Genomic DNA, 19,759 nt, shown 5'->3' with positions numbered 1-19,759 from the left:
TTCTTGTACGTCATCACCTTGTCAAGGCACTAAATAAATGCTTTTTGAAAATTACAGGAAATATAGACCTGACTTGAAGCAAGATTCTGTGTCAGAACCACCTTGGGGATTCTATGACTCTTGAAAATTTAGTTAAACTCCAATTTTTTTCCAGATTTTTTTTTTAACAGTAGATCCACTGTCTTTATTCTCTAAGATTGCTGATCAATTCCCCCAATTCACTGCTCTGGGGGAAAAAAAAGTAGAATTTTCCAGCAGCCTAAGAGAGCACTGGGCTACATCTCTTGCTTTTAGTGGCAGCAATGATTATAATTTATTAATGCTATGAGTGTGGAAGAAGACAATTAAGTTTAGGTAGCTTTTCCCCCTTCTATCTCTGGAAATCTATAATGGTATATTTGTGCAACAAAGAAAAAATCCAGATGAAAAAATATCTACAGGAGTAAGAAAATCAACAGTGTGTCGATTTTTCTACATGTTATAGAAAACTATTTCTGGCCACTCCAAGAAAGAAATAATTACAACCCTGAGAATATACTACATCAATTATAGCAATACAAGCATAGTGGGCAGGTGTGGTGATGGGGACAATGAAGGGCCCCCAAAAAAGATTTTATATTGTGATTAACAACTTGGTAAATTGGATTTATGGCCATGTGCTTTTCATATTCTTTTAAGAGACTACCAGGGTTGTTCAGGGTCATATATAGACAAGACCCTGGGGTACAAAACTTTAAAAACAGATAATTTTATTGCATACACTCAAGCAAAAAAAATTGGCAAAGGTGATAGTGATCAAAAAAGACTTAAATGGGATGCCCTTGAATCTTTGATGAATCACTTAAAAGAAACATTTTTAATGATTTGAGTCAAAATAATCACTTTTTAAAAAGAACTGGGTGTAGGAAATGCAGGTATTGCAAGGGATCCAAGGACCATCAATTTATAACTGGAAAAAGACTTAAAGGTCATCTAGTCCAGCACCCTCATTTTACAGTCGAGGAAACATGAGGTTAAGTGATTTGCCCAAAGCTACGTTGAAAGTAAGCAGCCGTGTCAGAACTTGAATTCATGTCATCTGACTCCAAATCAAGTGCTCTATACCTGTTATACCTGTCATTCCAGGGACATAGCTAGCTCACCTGGAGAACACCTGGAGAACAAAGGAGGCAACCTTTGTCCATATATTCCTGTATCACAGAATCATAGATTGGATTATTGCAAACTCTTTAAGCCCCCAAGCAATAATGATCACACTTGAGAAGGACTGTGCTATCTACCAGATCTAGAGCTAAGCAGTAGGATATTAAGCATGCATTAGGTCTAAATGATGATGGCTCAGCTAGGGATGAACTGTTCTTAGGTCTGTGGCACTAGCTACAGGTCAAGGAGTCAAGAAAGACAATGATGGCTGTACCAGATTTTCTAGTACCACCCAAAGGTCTGAAGTGGTGGTCCAGGCCTGCTAAATCGAGAAAGGTGAATGATGTCTCAACAAAACCACCTAGGGACAGAATGTAAAACAATGATGTTTCAAGGGAAATTAAAAAAAAAAAACAGGGTCATTCGTATCACACAAATGAAAAACAAAGGGAAAAATATTAACACACCATGTGAAATAAAGGTATGTTGAATTTACAGTACAATGATATTAAAGACTCACTAAAATGACCATGTAAAGGTTTAGTTCTTTTTTGATCCCTGAGACTAATTCCCACACACAATGAGAATTATATTAAAAAAAACAAAAAAACCAAGAAGGAAACACCTCCAATATTTACTGTGCACTATTTGTAACTTCAGAAGCAATTTCATTTCCTGGCCTGGTCATTAGTGCTATACATTCTCAAGCCAGCACAAAGAGACTCAGACAAATAAAATAACTATGGTCAGAAAAGGAAATTTTTTAAAATACTTGGTGTTTTTACAAAAAAATGCAAATTAAATTCATTTATTGTTACTGAACCACATATGGCAACTGATTTGCTTAAAGTGTTATCAAGGTGAGATCTATACCTTACTTTATAAACTCTGCATGGTGTACTGAAGTCAAAATTTTTTTGTTACCCTTGAGATCAACAGCCTCACTGACACCTGAAAGGCTGTGCCCTACCACATTCATCATACGTCCCCTTCAAACAGCAGACGGAGCCAAAAAAAAATTTTTTTTCATCCAGATCAATAGCAGGATGAAGGGTTTCATTCTTTCATGAGTCTCTTATTCCTCAATGTTTCTCCTTACTTGGGGGAACTTAGCTCTCTTTGCAAAAACTGAGGTACAGATTCAAAAGGAGGGGGAAAAAAACCAACATTTCCCTCTTGGGATTGCTTCCTATCTGATTAAGATCCAAGGTGCATTCTTAGCCTCCAGAAGAAAAGGGATAGATTTAGGAGCCCTTCTCTACCCTGTTTACCTGTATTGTGAATGCTGGTGCTGGTACTGCCATGGAGGGATCCCCCCCAGGACCACCTGTTTTGTTTCTGTTTTGGCTTCTGGCTCCTCTCAATTGTGCGCCGGACAACAGCCTCATGACGTTCCTTAAATGTGAAAGAGGATTCAGTGGTTAGTTTGACTAAGTCCAATTCGGATGCTTTGGCCTTTTTCCACTAGTAAGCCCATTGAGTCACACAATCAACAGACCCCAACTAAAATCATTTTAGCTCAGGGTTCTTTAACTTGGGGGGGGCCACAAATTGTTTGTTTGCTTTTTTTGATACTGTATTTCACCATAATTGATTTCCTTGGTAAACCTATGTATTTTATTTGATGTCTTTTAAAATGTTATGCTGAGAAGGGGTCCATAGGTCTCACCAGACTGTCAGAGGAATTAATGAAACAAAAGACATTAAGAATAACTGATTTAGATGGACTGATTCATCCTGCCTCTTTGGGACCTCTTCAGTATTTCAACACAAATAACTTTAGACTGTAAACTTACTTTTTAGAAAATCAGGCTGTAAGCAGAAATTTCCTTGATGAGGCAAACAGCCCCTTCTCCCAAATCAAGCCCGCCATATATAAAACTGATCATCACTGCGAAACAATTTCACTTTGCATACCAATATTTTATTGAAAATGCATATGTTATAATTTTGTTGCATTTGAGATCAAACAATGTAATAAACACCAGCTGGGGCCTCTCACCTTATCCTCTTCTAGTCTCTGCCTTCGCTTCTCCTCGACAGCAGCCCGTCGCCGCTCGTCTTTTAACCTCTGCTCTTCTAATTTCTTCTTGCGCTCTTCTAAGTGCTTTTCATAATGTTGCCGAGCTCTCTCTTCTCGTTCTAACCACACGGTTTCTCTCGCAGCTTCAGGGAAAGAAAGGGAGGGGAGGGGAGGATCAGATGGAGGCTGACTGGAGAGACTTAGAATTGAGAACCTTCGGGCCACTTGTCTTTGGGGATGCAAGTTGCACAACCATGCAACCAGACGCAAACTTCTGTCTAGCACAGAGTACCTGCATCTCACCCACAGTCAGCTTCTACCAATTACACTGCTTTGTAGTTGATTATTTTTAATTATACTTCAATACTCCAGTATTACTTGAAATCTCTTCAACGTAGTAGCATACTCCTTCAAAGACACAAAGATACCCACCCTCACTTTCGTATCCAGTGCGTCTTTCTTCCCCATGTCCTCCCGTATTAAAATAATAAGCATATTACACATGCTCTAATGTTTTTATTATTCCTTTCAACTTAATAATGTTTTTATGAACTACAAAGGGTGATGGTGAGGCCTAGCAATAAGTCTGAGATCATTCTCATACCAGCCTCCATGCCCAGATCAAGAGCTATGTGACCCTGGGCAAATCACTTAACCTGTGTTTGCCTCAGTTTCCTCATCTGTAAAATGGGAATAATAATAGCACCTACCTCCTAGGGCTACTCTGAGGATCAAATAAGATAATAATTGTAAACGCTTAGCACAGTGCCTGGCACATAACAAGTACTACATAAACGTTAGTTAATATTATTGTTACTAGTAATGCACAGCTAAAAACCACCATGGACTTGTGCTATCTTAACACCTTCTACAGGCCTATAAATGGATGTATGGTTATTTTATAATGTTTTGCAATGAATTTGCATGTACCCCCCTGGTATCAATCTTCACATCCCTTTATTATATCCACAAAAATACTTTTGGTGTTTATGTCCATTAAAAAAAAATCTATCTTGATTTTTTAAAATGTTATCTCTCCCAGATGATAAGCTATGTCTTCCTCTTTGTATTCTTCAGTAAAACAAAACAAAACCAAAAAAAAAAACCACTTAGAGATTTGAAGGAATTTTGTAGGGCAAGGCAATTAACAAGCAGAGAGTATCTACCATGTATGCCTCACACTCCATGCTAGGTGCTATTGGTCGAATATGAAAGTGTAGTGAACACAGTACCTATTTTCAGGGAACTTGGAATCTACTTAAGAAGATAAAACATAAAACTTATAATCAACAGGGCAGCTAGGTGGCACAGTGGATAGGGCACTGGCCCTGAAATCAGGAGGACCTGAGTTCAGATCTGGCTTCAGACACATGATGCTCACTAGCTGTGTGACCCTGGGCAAGTCACTTAACCCAGATTGCCTCACCCCCCCCAAAAAAAACAAACAAACAAACAAAAAAACCCAACTTATAATCAAGTTAGGAAGACAAAACGTAAAAAAGTAAATAATAATACAATAAGACCACACACGTAAAGGTAAATAATATAATGAACAATAAATAATTGCAATAAAACATTATTCAATGAAGGGGCAGCTAGTTGGCATAGTGGATAGAGTGGACAGAGAAGACTCATCTTCCTGAGTTCAAATCTAGCCTCAGATAACTTACTAGTTATGTGGCCCTGGGCAAGTCACTTAACCCTGTTTGCTTCAGTTCCTTATCTGTCAAATGATTTGGAGAAGGAAATGCAAACTGCTCCAGTATGTCTGCCAAGAAAACCCCAAATGGGGTAATAAAGAGTTGGACATGACTAAAAAATGACTGAACAACAAAACTGTTCAATGAATGAATGAATACTTCAGTTTCTGGGTGATATAAGCTTTTGTATCTCATTTTGTTTGCATCTCCTTTGCCTCAGTTTGAGGAAAAAAAGTCTTTATTTGAATCTGAGGCCTCTTTTAGCATCTACGTGTGTGTGCATACATATTATATTTTTCAGTGAGATAACTGTCCACATTGACTAACAACAAAAGCTTCTTTGCCAAATACGAAGAACACTTTTTCTTTTTCTTTTTTTTCTTTTTATCTCAGGCGTTGTAGCAGGCAAATTACCACATAGTCTCTCTATCTCCTATCCTCACTCTTCTGATAATCCCATCCTGGGTCAGTAGTGAGAACAACAGCTGTTCCTGGGGGGTATTTTGTGGGGTCATTGCTAGCCAAATGGTCCCTAAATTTTTGGGCCTGTTCCCAGATCCTCCTCTTCTCCTCAGTGGTACAACAGGTGGAGAAGAGGATGTGCAAATCACTCCAAAGAAAGCTCAAATTGTAGGGTCACGTCCCTACAGCCCTCAGTAAACTTAGTGGGATTTTCTGAGTATCGACCCAGTTTCTCTTTGACCTGAATGAGGTCTGAAATGGAGAACGGAACATGTACCCTAATTGTCCCAATAGGAGAGACAGGAACTTCCCTTAGGGGACAAAGCCCTGAAGGCACTGTGGGAACTGGGGCTAGGGAGGCAGGGAGTTAGGAAGTCCCACTTCTTGTGAGTGAGGGACTGGGGAATGCTGGCTGAACTGGACTGGACTGCAAAGCCAGGGGATCCAGCTGGCAAGGGGAAAAAAATCAGCTGGCACTGGAGGAGGGGAAGAGGTCGGGGAGGAGATACCACTAAGACTGGGGCCTGGGTAGTCCTTGCCTCAGGATAAAGGGCCTGGGGAGGAGATGCCCAGGCAAGACCCTTGTCCAAAACCTGAGTAGAGGTCACATCCAGAGGAGGGGCCTGGGGAGGAAATGCAGGGTAGGATATGTAGAAGGTGAACAAGGCAGGATATGAAGGAGGTGGGCTAGAGAAAAAGGGAAGGTAAACCAAGGGAAGGCAGGGCATGGGAAATAAGGGGGGCCAGGAGAGAATGGGGTGGAGATAGGAGCTGGGAAGGGGGTGTTAATGGAGGATGGGAAGAAGGGGGTGCTCTAGCACTGGGGGCTATGAAAGGGTCATCCAAAAAGTCTAGTTGAACCCCATTACCCATTTATGGGGCAGCTCTAGCTATGAGCATCCTACAATGTTTTCTGAGAATGGGGTCACGAGAAAGTTCGACAAAAGTCATTATGTAGGGAATCTCCACCCATTTTCCTTTTCTGCTACAATATCATTCTAACTCTGAGAGAGTATGTTGCTGTAATGTCCCAAAAACAGGCCATGCCTCGTAATTTTCCAGGTGATACTGAGGCCAAACAGTGTTGCAAAATAACACCAGCCTTTTCTTTTTAAGTTCTTTAGAGAAACTAAATTTTTCCCAATTTTGTAAAAGACAGGTGAATCTTTGGGAATTGAAGAGGATTGGGGTGTGGGGGCTGGAAGTCCCCCCCCTCCTTAAAGAGGATTTGGGAATAAGCTTTGGGAAACAAACAAAAAAACCAAAGGTTCAAAGAAGTACCTTAAGTTTTCCCAAGTCCTTGGCGCCGAGAGAATTGAAAGGATTGGGCCTACATTTCCGGACAGGGAGTCTGTGATTGAACAGAATCACTGGACCGAGAGCCTGAGAGCATCAAGCTGAGTTCGAGACAGCCTCGTCACTGTCTGATCTAACGGGACCTGAGAGGTCAGGCTCGAAAAACACTTCCAAGCCTAGCCTTGCTAGGTGCTTGGAACTTCCCTCCCAACCACAAGGCAAGAAAGGAGTTAAGGAAGGTGTAGGCTTATGTGCCTTGTAGTCTCGGCTGGAGAAGGATTTGGGATTTGGCAGCCATTCCCAGTCAGGGAAGAGGTCTAGAGGTTTAGGGGTGCTGGGACCCCAAGATCACAACACATGGGTCCTGCCCCAAAGAATTCAACCCAAGCCTTCTTTCAGCCAAAGACAAGGTTTATTAAAGATCCGCCATATTGGCCAGACTCTTAAGGAATCTGAGCACCTGGGAGCTATTGGCTAGATTGTAAGAATCTGAGCAGTGGCCAGATTAGAAGAATCAGAGCCTTTTTTTTTTTCTTTTTTTGAGAGGCAATTGGAGTTAAGTGACTTGGCCAGGGTCACACATCTAGTGAGTGTCATGTGTCTGAGGCTGGATTTGAACTCAGGTCCTCCTGACTCCAGGGCTGGTGCTGTATCCACTATGCCAGCTAGCTGCCTTCAAGAATACTTTTTCATATTAAATTCAAATATCACCTCTCAAGACAAAGTTACAGCCCCCTTCTCAAAAATCCTTAATATGAAAGACATTCAGTGTTCACAATTATTAAATATGGTTTTGATCTTTGAGTTTGAGGGAGAAAATTTATTCTATTGAAATATATTTGAATTAACTGTGATCCACTAGAAAGGAAACAAGGTCTTAATGAAGATCAACCGAGGCACTCAGATATTATTCTGATGTAGTGGTATGTGCCCAGCACTGGGAGAGCTTATTTCTAGTCTAGACCCTGCTGCTTCTTAGCTATGGAAAATCAGGTTAGTACCCTGGGTCAAGTCACCCACATAACTAACTGCATAAGCACCAGGTGCCAGAGGCCTGGTTTGACAGCGATTCATGTGAAAAGGCCTCTTGGAGGCTTAAGCAGGTTCCAAGGCTCAACATGAGTCAGTAGTGTGCTACATATGGCAGCCAAAGGAACCGAGGTGATCTGCGTTTAAAAAGGGAGAGTGTTCAGAACAAGGGAGATAACAGTCACACCATACTCTGCCCTGGTTAGACCATATCTGGAATATCATGTTAAGTTCTGAGTGTTGAATTTTGCTAAGGACATTGAGAAACTAGGATATATCCAGGGTGGAGAGGTTACTAAGATATAAAACTATAAGAAGAGCAGTTGAATGAACATATTTTATCTTGGAGAAGATAAAATTCAACAATTATTGAGCAGTGTGGTATGGAGTCAGAAAGATGTAGGTTCAAATCCTACCTCAGATATTTCTCAGATGTATGATCCTGAGCAAGTCTCTAAACCTCTCCGAGCCTCCGTTCCCTCATCTGTAAAATGAAAGAGTTGGACTCTGTTTCCTAGGGAAACAAAGTAAACCAGTCTCTGACCAAAAGGAGCTCATATTTTACTGGGGGTAGTGGGGTGGGGATGGAAAGAAAATAGCATTTGTTATTGTTATTGTTCAGTTGTGACTAACTCTTTGTGATCCCATTTGGGGTTTTCTTGGCAAAGATACTGGGAGTGGTTTGCCATTTCCTTCTCCAACTCATCTGACAGATGAGGAAATCTGAGGCAAACACGGTTGAGTGACTTGCCCAGGGTCACACAGCTAGCAAGTGTCTGAGGCTGGATTTGAACTCGGGTCCTCCTGACTCCAAGGCTGGCATTCTATCCACTGTGCCACCTATACTTATTTATATTCTTGTCTTATATTACCCCCTACTATAGTATAAGATCCTTAAAGGCTGGGACAGTATCTCATTTATCCATCTTTGATACCTCCTCCCTCCGGCACTGTTCAGGCACAGCAGGCACTTAGCAAATATCTGTTAAATCCTAATGACTAAATAATCTCTGCTTATTCCACCTCTAAGATCTTATGATTCTTTATCTCAGTTTTATTTACTGTAGAGGACAGCAAATACTTTCTAAAAAGAGATTAAACCTAAGGGCTTTTAAAAACAAATTTTAGTTACAACTTTAAGCTACAGGCTTCATCTCAATTATGATTCCACCAACACAAAAATAACTTAATTTGAATAAGCCAATGGCTAAGAAAGTGTTTAGATTTTAAAGCAGTATTAAATGATTCTTCATTCCTTTTTCTTCACTTCATTCGGTACAATGACATTTCTACCCTTCAAGCATTACTTTCTCCTTGTATAAAAAAATCAGTAAGGTCACAGGCAGCTCATTTATGATTTAAAGCACAAAAGACAGATGTTCCACATTTAATTGGGGGGGGGAAGCCTCCTGAAAATTAGATGTGAAAGTCAAGTCAATGAGCATTTTAATAACTAGAGAACAGTACAGTGTATGTTAAAATAATAGACTATATGGTAGAGGCCGTAAGGAATTCAAGTAAGGAATTTCGCTGTGGGCTCTGGCAATTTGGGAAGATTTTGAGTTGATGCTTGAGCTTGGCCTTAATAAGAGTACAAGATTTGGATTTGATTTCCCAATTAGGAAAGCTTTACAGGCAGGGAATAGTATAAATGACAGCATGAAGGTAGAGATGGTGGGATCCTTCGGCAGACTGCATTTTGGGCAGTGTTCATTTTGGAATATGAGGAAAAAAAGATGATGAAATTGTAAGAAAGGATAGGCCAAGTGGGCACAATTCTGCCCAGACTAAGTGCTTCTTAAATGCTGACTGAACTGAGCTGCAGTTGACAGTGAGTTGTCCACACAGTGAAATTCTGTAGTTGTAAATATGTGGATCCACTCTCCAGGCAGTAATTATGTCAGAGATGATGGGTGGGAGGTAGGGGCACGGACTGGCAGGGGCTCAGCCCAGGAGGATTGAGGTAAGAATGGGAATAGGGACTGGAGCTGGTGAAAGGGCCAGAGAAGGGGCAAATGCAGGAGAAGAATCAGGAAATGACATTCCTGATTATCTATGGAGGAGAGGTTTTAAAGGAAGGCAGTCAAGGAGGTTCTATCCTATACAACACTGTTTGAGGTTTAGTCTTGGGGAGTGTCCATGCTGAAATCACAAACAGACAAATGAAAAACTCCCTGTCTCCTTCATTAAGGACGGTAGGCCTGGTTTTGTCCGACAAATTGAAGGATGAGGCAGAAAGAACAGGTCGTATGAGATGGGTTTAAGGTAAATGCATTAAGGCATGCCTCAGGGGCTGAGCTCAGGAAAGGTTATTAATAGGACCTTTCTATTTGCAAACGAGTACAAACATACCAGGCCACTGAAAGCAAAGCAATTAGGCTTTTGTTCCATGATCTGCCCGTGCTTTCTTCTAATATTGCTAGTCCAAACCCTCTAACAACTGAACATTTGTCATCAGCTTCCCTGAGAATAAAATATATCTTTTATTTTGCTTCCTGGGGTTTCATAAATATCTTACTGTGTTCTAAATGGATATTAAAAAACCCAACGATGGTTAGAATGACTGGTGATTGATGGCTACCCAATCGATCCCAGCCCAATATGGTGACACTAAGTGGCAATCCTTGTAGTCTGGTTCCGCTGATCGCAGTTACCACCGAGAAAACAACAATTTATGGACAGTTGACCAGATGAACCTCCTGATGTTTTTTTCCTGCTGAAGTTATTAAAGGTCACCTTTATGTGTTTTGGCCTTGCTTAAATAAGATGGGAATCTCACGTGATTTCAGATATGCTGCCCTTTAAAAATCAGTTAAGGATCCTATAAAGAGTTTTTAACCTGGGGTTTAAGATTACAGGGAGAGGGTGAGGGGGTGGGGGGAATGAACTTAGAGGGGAAAAAAATTGCATCTTCATTTCAATATATAAGTGGTTTCCTTTGCAATCTTGTATATATTTTTATGTCTTTAAAAACATTATACTCAGATGGGGTTCACAGGCTTTACCAGACTGCTGACTGAATCCATGACATACAGAAAAAGAGTAAGAATTCCTGCTAAAAAAGGATGAAGGAAGAAACTGGAATAAAAATCACAGTGTATTTGTTTAATTAGAATAAAGATGAGAGAAGCAAGTGAAGTTGTTTTCTCAAATTCTACAATGAAAAACCAAGGAACAAAAATTCTCTGGAACAACTCTGCTGTTCAAAGTGTTTAACCTACTTTCTTAACATACACAGCTAATCAAACTGATTAGCTGACCTTTATTCAAATCAATCTTTTTAAACTTTAATAGTTAATCTATACAACCCAGACTATTGAATCCTCTCCTTGAAGCACACAGAAAATAGAAAATCTGTTTTAAAAAACCATTAACGTAACACATGTGGAATATGAATTCATTGTTATGAAATGAAGAAAAGCAAACTATTACTCATTAGAATAAAATCGTTAAATAAATCAATAACATTTAAAAAAATAAAATAGTTAACCTCAATAATTCAAAGAAGAGTGTAATAGATCATTTGGTTTTAAAAAACCAAAAAAAAAGTAATATAAAATTACAAAGAAAACATATATGGTATAGTAGTTCACTACAAAGACTAAACTTGCTTCCATGGCATAATATTATAATGTGGGAAATGTCTTTAGTTGTTGAAAGATCTGAAGAATACTTCGGGGCTCTTAAAAATGACTTTTTCCATTCTTCATTATGTCAGACTCCCATACCCAATGATGAATATACTGAATGGACTTGTGATATCATGGGTGTAGGGCATTTTCAGATGAGGAGACTCCATAAATATATAGATATAAATGGAGGTACCGTTTTCTGCAATTCAGTCTTAGAGAATTGCCCAGAGAACTTTAATTTGGGTTTTTCCTTTAGCGAATACAAACAGATCTGCCTGGTAATTTCCAAAAGTCATGTAATAGCATTAGGTCTGTACTACTTGGATCAGACTATTATACTGCTTGGATGTATGCTACTTGGATCTATACTTGGATGAATACTGCTTGGATTATACTACTTGGATGGGTTTGAATTTTAGAGTGAAAATGGTTTTAGGGCTAACCCTCAATTACCTGTGTTAATGATGAGGACCATTATAGCTTGTTAACATAGCAACTAATCAGATCCAACTGCTCAGTCAGAGCCTCTCTCCTTCCAAAGTAAGCTTGGCTTTCTCTCCCCAACTCTGCCACTTAGCTCTGGTTTGTTTCCTAAACGAATTCCTGAGCCATACTACAGCAGCAGCAGCCCAGGGTGAGATTCATAAGAGGAAGGATTCCAACTTAGGGCTGGGAGAGAGAAGTAGAAAGTAGAAACAGTCCCAGTGCTAACTAGGCAGCTTAAATCTCTCTCACCAGGAGCAAGAGGAAATAGCTCTCAGATACAGGCAGGTTAATAACAGTGCAGGAAACCCAAACACAGACAATCAAAAGCTTACTGTTTCTTTACTTTCAACAATTCACAGAGTTCTGTGCTTACAAAACTCTCTTGGGTGAAAGAAACGTCCAGTTGAGGTCACAATGGAAATGGGATAGAATGGGGTTGGAGTATAAACTGCTGCTCCCTGGTGACACAAAACAAAATATGACGAGTGTTTATGGACATTTGATAACCAGCTTGGTGCTATATAACACTAGGTTTTGGAAATTGAGGTTTTCATAGAAGCACCCGCCGTCTGAGGTTTGAGGCTTTAGGTGCCATGCTCCCAGATTGAAACGTTAACAAGAGTTAAGGCACAATACAGTGGCTTCGGGAAATGTTATAGGTCATCTTCTGGAAAGATTTTAGCGACCTAAGTAAGCCTTGGTTTATAAGGCACCTAGACACCCTGGAACCATTCAGTCATGCTGACCAGCCCTTTATCTTTCCAAGGTAGATAGAGCCTCTTGGTTGGAGACCTTGCACAAATGAGTGTTAAAGTAAGGCACTTTCTTTAAGGAGGAGCTGGCATAGGATCCTTGATCACATTGTCTGTAAGACAAAAGAATAAGAGAAAAGAAAGCAAAAAGCCTCTTGTTTGCTCTTTGGGAGAAAAGGTGTCAAATGCATACTCAGATCTTTCTCCCCAGCTGAGTCATTCACTATTGAGGCTGGCAAATACCAAGCGTGTTGCAAGCTCTCATGAACATGGTCAGAGGGCAAAGTCATCCTGGGGAGTCCATTCCATGGTCTAACTCTTTTGGCAATGGGGTAAAGATAATGTTCCTTCTAACATTTTTTTAATGTGTAATATTAACTTTGAATAACAATACGGAGCAACAGTAACAACAAAACATAGTCTTTTCCCAAAATCCTACTACTACTGGTCCACAGTATCCATCTTTGAATAAAAATGTCTGTCATGTGTAAGCCCTGCATAATGTGCTACATTGAGATTGCCTCTGGGGGGAGAAGTGTTAGGATTAATTATGCAAGGCAATAACTGTGTGCAACCCCACAACTTTGTGCATGTTTAAAAAAAAAAGGACCATTTTACAAACCTGAAACTGTTTCTATATAAATGCTGGCTCTTCCTACTATTTCCTACTGGTGCTGTTTGATATCAAAAGCTTATGGATTATCTAGAATCATAGACTCTTAGCATTAGAAAGGATCCTATAGGTGGACTAGTCCCTCTGTCAGCTAAATGTAGGAGGGCCTTTATAAACTATCCTTGAAAGGTCATTATCCAGCCTCTATTTGAATACCACCTCTGATGGGGAACTCACCCAGTCCATTTTTCAGACAGCTCTTAATTGTGAGGAGATTTTTCTGTATTGAGCTGAAATCCCTGCTCTCTGTAACTTTTATGCACTGGTTCTGAGTCTTCACTTTGGTATAATAAATGATATGTTTAATCCAACTTTTTTTTTTCGGTGGACGCTCTTCAAATGTTTTTATACAGCTATTGTGCTGATTTGTCTCTCCCCCTCCCTCTCCCCAGCCTCCTTTTTCTCCTCCCAGGAAAATCATCTCTATTGCTTCCATTTGCTCCTCATATGACGTTTGCTACTCCCCTCACCAACCTGGTTATATTAATCTGATTTTTTTTTTACTTGTCAATGTTCTCTTCAAATATGGCACCCAGAAATGAACACAACATTTTAGATACTGTCTGACCAGTGCAGAGTACAGTGGGATGATCACCAACCTTACTCTGGTTGCTATACTTCCTACATGGATACAATCCTCCTCAGTGTGTGTGTATATGTGCATATGTGTGTGTGTGTGTGCATATATAAATTTACACACATAAATATAAATTAATATAAATTACATGTATTTATATCACACTTCAGAGTCACATAGAGCTCTGATGAAAACAGTAAGAGGGGAAATGGTGTATTTCTGTGAAATAGTCTAAATCATCACTTCACACCCAGCATTATATTTATATCAGTTCATCATTTGAGTATTATATCTATGATAGTTCATATAACATTGACAACAAAATCATGTTCGCAGTCATAGAGAAATCCAGAGGCATGTTAAATTTGGTGAAATCCATCTTCCCAAGGTCAGCTCTTGATAGTACAGTATTATGTTAAGTAATATAAACTTGTCTCCTAAGTTGAATTCTCCTCTTCCTATACGTTGAAAGGTAACTCACTTTAACGTGATTATTAATACTAAGATCCATCATTTATATAATGCTTCAAGGTTTGCAAAGCACTTTTCAAATATTATTTCATTTGATCTTCACAACAACCCTGAAAGACAGGTACCATTGGTACCCTCACTTTTCAGATGAGAAAATTCAGGCTGAGAAGGGTTAAGTGACTTGCCCACAGTCATAAAACAATCCAAATCAATGACCAAATATCTATTCCATGGTACCTAGCTGCTTTTCTCGTTCCTCTCTCCGTTCTCGTGCCAACCGTTGTCGGTCATCAACTCTTAGCACAGGTGGAGGGTCTGAAAAATAGTATAAATAAAAATAAAATTAAGGTGGGAGAAAAAGATTTCAGTGGATAATTTAGTTATGTTTTTAAAACATTATCACTGTCATAGTAAATTGTAGTATTAGTGTACTTTGAACACAACTAACACTTGCTTTGCAAATTTTAAAGCCTTTTTTTTTTTTTTACAGGTTAATGGTGTTGTTGTTCAGGCATTTCAGTTGTGTCCAACCCTTCATGACCATGTTTATGGTTTTCTTAGCAAAAATATTAGAGTGGTTTGCCATTTCTTCTCCAGCTCATTTTACAGATGAGGAAAGTAAGGCATACAGTGTTAAGTGGCTTGCCCAGGATCACTCAATAAGTGTTTGAGGCCAGATTAGAATTCAGGTTTTCCTATCTCCAGCTCCAGGGCTCTTATGCACTGTGTCACCTAGATGCCTAGGTTAACAGTAAGAAACTAACAGTAATAGCTAATAATAGTTAACATTTATATAGCACCTACTATGTGCCAGGCACTTTGCTAAGCCCTTTGTTCTCATTTGAGCTTCACAGCAACCCTCAGAGGTTGAGGTCTGAGGTAAACCTTGCCTTTCTACAACACATCAGTGCAATGATCAGGGCAGGACTGTCAGTGTGGTAATTCTTTCAATTCAATAAATATTTAGCACCTACTATGTACCAAACACTGTGCTAAGTGCTGGGGATACAAAAAGAGGCAAAAGACAGTCACTGCCCTCAAGGAGCTTACACGCTAATGGGGAGACAAGAAGTGAACAAATATATACAAAGTAAGCTATACATAGGATAAATAGGATTGAGGATTGAAAAAAGGCCCTTGAATTTGGCAGCTAAAAGATCATTAGTAAATTTGGAGAGAGCAGTTCCAGTGAAAGACCTTCAGAGTGAGGAGAGAAAGTAGATTGCCTTTGCAAGGAGTTTAGTTACAAAGGGCAGAAGAGATATAGGATGACAGTTAGCAAGGATGGAAGCAGGTGAAGGATTTTTTCAGGATAGGGGAAACATGGGCATGTTTGTAGGCAGTACATGAGCCAGGAGAGGGAAAGATTGAAAATAAGTGAAAAATTAGGGATGAGAGAAGAGGCAATCTGTTCTATAAACTATAAGGCAAGATTCTCAACTGAGAGAATAGGTGCCACAGGAGATCTGAGGAGAGATGAAAGGTTTGGAAGAGTTGCTGCAGAGTGGGATAGTGAGTTGATTAGGAAGGTAGAGTAGGATTGCCTAGCAGCAGTGAGGGCGCAGTTGAAGTTAAGTGATGTAAATCTGTAGTAGACCCAGAAAGAGTGCTTGTGTGATTTTCTCCACCTTTTTGCAGTAGCATGTGTGTAGGACTGAAGGTGATGAATAGTGGAAATGATCCAAGGCTGAAGTTTGGTTGGGCATAACTGGCCTTATGACAAGGGGACTAGGGATTCAAGAGAGCAGGACAGTTTAAAGTTGAATTGGTTCACCAAAGAATCAAGATGGGGAGAAGAGGACAGAGTAACTAGTATAGGGGAGATGGCCTGGGAGAATTGAGGGGTCAATGGACTGGAGGTCATGGTGCTGATGAAAAGTAGGGTTGTGGAAGGCAAGGCAGAGGGAAAGGGGAAAAGCCAATTGATTATGGTTGGATAAAGGGATTTCAGAATTCTTGAACATGGAGGTACATTTGTGGGTGATGGCAAGGTCCAGGATATGCCCATCTTTGTATGTGGCTGAGATGGGGTGGAGGAGTAGCTCCTTTTCTCCCTCTCCTCCCTCTATTCTTCCTTCCTTTCTTTCCTCTCTCTCTCCTTCCTTCCTTCACTTGGACCACACACAATACTTTGCTTTACATTCCTCTAATATACTTAAATATAATACAGAATATTGCATAATAACTGTGTTATTGTCTTTTCTCCCCACTAAACTGTAAATTACAGTCTAGTAACATATTCTGTGCACGGTGTGCTCCTGATCAAACTCTGTCCCTAGTGTCCACAGAACTCTCTTTCCCTATGTCAACCTAGGCTTGAACAAGAACTAATTGTGATTTCCCCCCCCTTTGATTTCCTAATTTTCCTAATCGGATTTTGGTCTGGTTATATTTTCTAAAACTGCTTGGAGATAGGGGGTAAGAGTTCTTCTTGCCATTTCTACACACCAGCTCTGCCTCCTCAATAATCTCCTAATTGCCAAAATCCAGCAGCCTTTTCTCAGGTCTCATTGGTCAATTGAATGAAAATGGAGGAAGTCAGACAACTACGATAACTTATATTATAAATTCATGTTATCCAACTTCAAATGTGCCCTCCCATCAATTGGCAATTCTTTTACTAATCTCTAATTGATTCTCTATCTTATCCTCCAGGGAAGCTACTCTAAACCTTCTCTTCTCTACTCAAGGTCCCCACACTTTCTCCTTCTCATCTACTCTCAACTGAGGACCTCATTTCAGTGTGGCCATTCAACGCAAACTCCTTCTTCTCCCCAACACTTCATCTCACAACTGTTTGACATCATCTCCCACTAGCTCCTCCTTTCCCTTATTCTCTGACAATGAGGTGGCCCTTCTTCATGAACTCTTGAGCCCATCCCCCAACATCTCCAGTAGATTGCAACGTCAATTATCCCCTCCTCCCTGAATCTTTAGCTTCTGTTTATCTATTGGTTCCTTCTCTACAGCACTCAAACATGCCTAAATCTCTTCCACACTTAAATAACCTTCATTAAATTACTCCCTCAAGCTATCATCCTATACCTCTCCTCCCTTTCTCAGGGGAAAAAAAACCCCAAACTTCTATAAATGTCTTTCTATACTCATTCACTCTACTGTTGTTTCCTCTTACTCACTACTCACTGCTTCGCAATCTGGATTCCAACCTTATCTCTCAACCGAAACTTCTCTAGCTAAAGTTATCACCAATCTGTTAGTTGCCAAATCTAATGGTCTCTTCTCAGTCCTTATCCCTCCTGACATCTGCAGTTTTCAACACCATCATCCGCACTATCCTCTGAATGCACTCTCTAATACTGGGGTTTTCCAACACTGTTTTCTCCTAGTTTTTCTTTGCCGGCTTATTCTCAGTCTTCTTTATTACTTTCTCATCCATTTTACATTCTCTAACTGTGGTTTGCCTCAAAGTTTTGTCTTGAGTCCTCTTTTTTAATTCTTTCTAAATTCTCTCTCTTGGTGCTCTCATCAGCTCCCATAGGTTTAATCATCCTCTCTATGCCGAGGACGCAGAGATCTATATATCTAGCGCCAATCTCTTTACTGGGCTTTAAGTTCCCATCAACAATTGCCTACTGTATATTTTATTTTCTTTTACTTTTAAATAATATTTTATTTTTTCAATTACAGGTAAAAACAACTTTTAACATTTATTTTTTAAAATTTTGAGTTCCGAATTCTCTCCTTCACCTCCTTCCCCTCTGTGAGATAGCAAGCAATTTGATATAGATTACACATGTGCAATCACACAAAACACATTTCATATTTGCTATACTATTTATTGTACATTTTAAACTAGATGTCTGAGACATCTCAAATTCAAAATGTCCAAAATAGAACTCATTTTCTTTTCTCTTCAACCAACCTTTCTTCCAAACTTCCATATAGGCACCACAATCTTTTGGGGTGGATAGGTGGCTCAGCAGATAGAGTGGCAGGCCTGGAGTCAGGAAGACCTGAATTCAAATCTGATCTCACATATTCACTAGCTCTATGACTCAGAGTAAATCACTTTACCCTGTTTGCCTCAGTTTCCACATCTGTAAAATGAGCTGGAGAAGGAAATGGCAAACCACGCCAGTATCTTTGCCAAGAAAATCCCAAATGGGGTCATGAAGAGTCAGATATAACTGAACAACAACTACCACCACAATCTTCCAGTCTCTTATGTTTGCAATCTTGGTGTTATTCTTGATATCTTACTTTTTCTCATCCCACATATCCAATCAGTTGCCAAATCTTGCCCTTTCCACCTCATGTACATTTCTTGCGTTTGACTCTTTCACTCACATGGCCACCTCCTTAGTTGATGCCCTCATCATCTTATGCCTAGATTATTGCAATGGCTTCTTAATTAGTCTCCCTCTTAGTTTACTTGATCATCATACATGTCCCACCTCACCATATGTAGGTATATGGCAGGGCTCTGTCATGGGTCTTCTTCTCTATATACTCTATCTCAACAGTTTTAATGGATTTAGGTATCACCTTCAGGCAGCAAACTCTAAAATCAGGATGTAGATGAGGGATGGATATGTAGATTTTGGAGATGTCTGAATACAGATTATAGCTGCTTGGCATCTATATATGGTTGTCCAATCAGCATTTCAAACTCAATATGCCCAAAAGAACCCATAATTTTTTCTCCTATACCTAATGCCTCGTCCTGACTTCTCTATTTCTGTCATGGGCAATACCATTCTTCTAGTCACCAATGTTTGCAATCTGGGAGTCATTCTTTTTTATATAGAATTAATTAATTTATTTTTAGTTTTTAACATTCACTTCCGTAAGATTTTCAGTCATGCTGGGAGTCATTCTTGACTTTTCACAGTCATTTACTGTACCCCACCCTCCACTCGCATCCACTGAGGTGCTATTGATTTCACCTCCTCAACATCTCTCACATCTGTTTCTTTCTTTCTATTCACACAACTACCCAAGCCCAGGGCCTCATCACTTCTCACTTATGCTACAGCAATAGCCTTCTACCTAGTCTCCTTGCATCTAGTCTCCCCTCTCCAGTCCATCCTCCACACAAATTGACCATTCATAAATGCAGGTCTGAACATGTCACTTCTCAAGAAACTCCAGTAACTCTCCACTATCCCTAGCATAAAATAGCAACTCCTCTGGCATTCAGAATCCTTCACAATGGGATGCCAGACTACTTTTCCAGGCTTCCTGGGCATTACACACTCTATTTGCATACTTTGCATACTCTACTTTCCCGTCAACTTCCCGTCTGATTGCTGGTTCCCATGAATGATTCTTTCTCTATCTTGGTGTCTTGTCATAGAGTGTCCCTAATGCCAGGAATGTGCTCTCTCTTCACCTCTGTCTTGTAGGATCTCTAGTTTCCCTTAAGTCTCAGTTCAAGGGCCACCTGCTACACAAAGACTTTCATGATTCCCCTAATTGTTACACTGTTACTCCTTGGTAGAATTCTTCACACACACACACACACACACACACACACACACACACACACACACAC

The 19,759-nt window shown here is 39.9% G+C and overlaps 1 protein-coding gene across 5 annotated transcripts in view; it reads right to left on the bottom strand.

Annotated features, from left to right (window-relative positions):
* The window catches only part of MAP7 (microtubule associated protein 7), a 235,568-nt gene that overhangs the window by 54,128 nt on the left and 161,681 nt on the right, over nt 1–19,759 (bottom strand). For all 5 annotated transcript variants that reach the window (XM_027850724.1, XM_027850727.1, XM_027850723.1 and 2 more), the window contains 3 exons: nt 14,482–14,559; nt 3,146–3,309; nt 2,415–2,538 (listed from right to left, as the gene is read on the bottom strand). In XM_027850724.1, the coding sequence (XP_027706525.1) occupies nt 2,415–2,538; nt 3,146–3,309; nt 14,482–14,559 (366 nt within the window). The remainder of the gene's footprint in view (nt 1–2,414; nt 2,539–3,145; nt 3,310–14,481; nt 14,560–19,759) is intronic.

The sequence above is a fragment of the Vombatus ursinus genome, unplaced genomic scaffold, assembly GCF_900497805.2.
Source record: "Vombatus ursinus unplaced genomic scaffold, bare-nosed wombat genome assembly UNPS02009132.1, whole genome shotgun sequence".
In the NCBI taxonomy this organism is placed as follows: domain Eukaryota; kingdom Metazoa; phylum Chordata; class Mammalia; order Diprotodontia; family Vombatidae; genus Vombatus; species Vombatus ursinus.
This window is presented reverse-complemented; position numbering and strand designations above follow the sequence as displayed.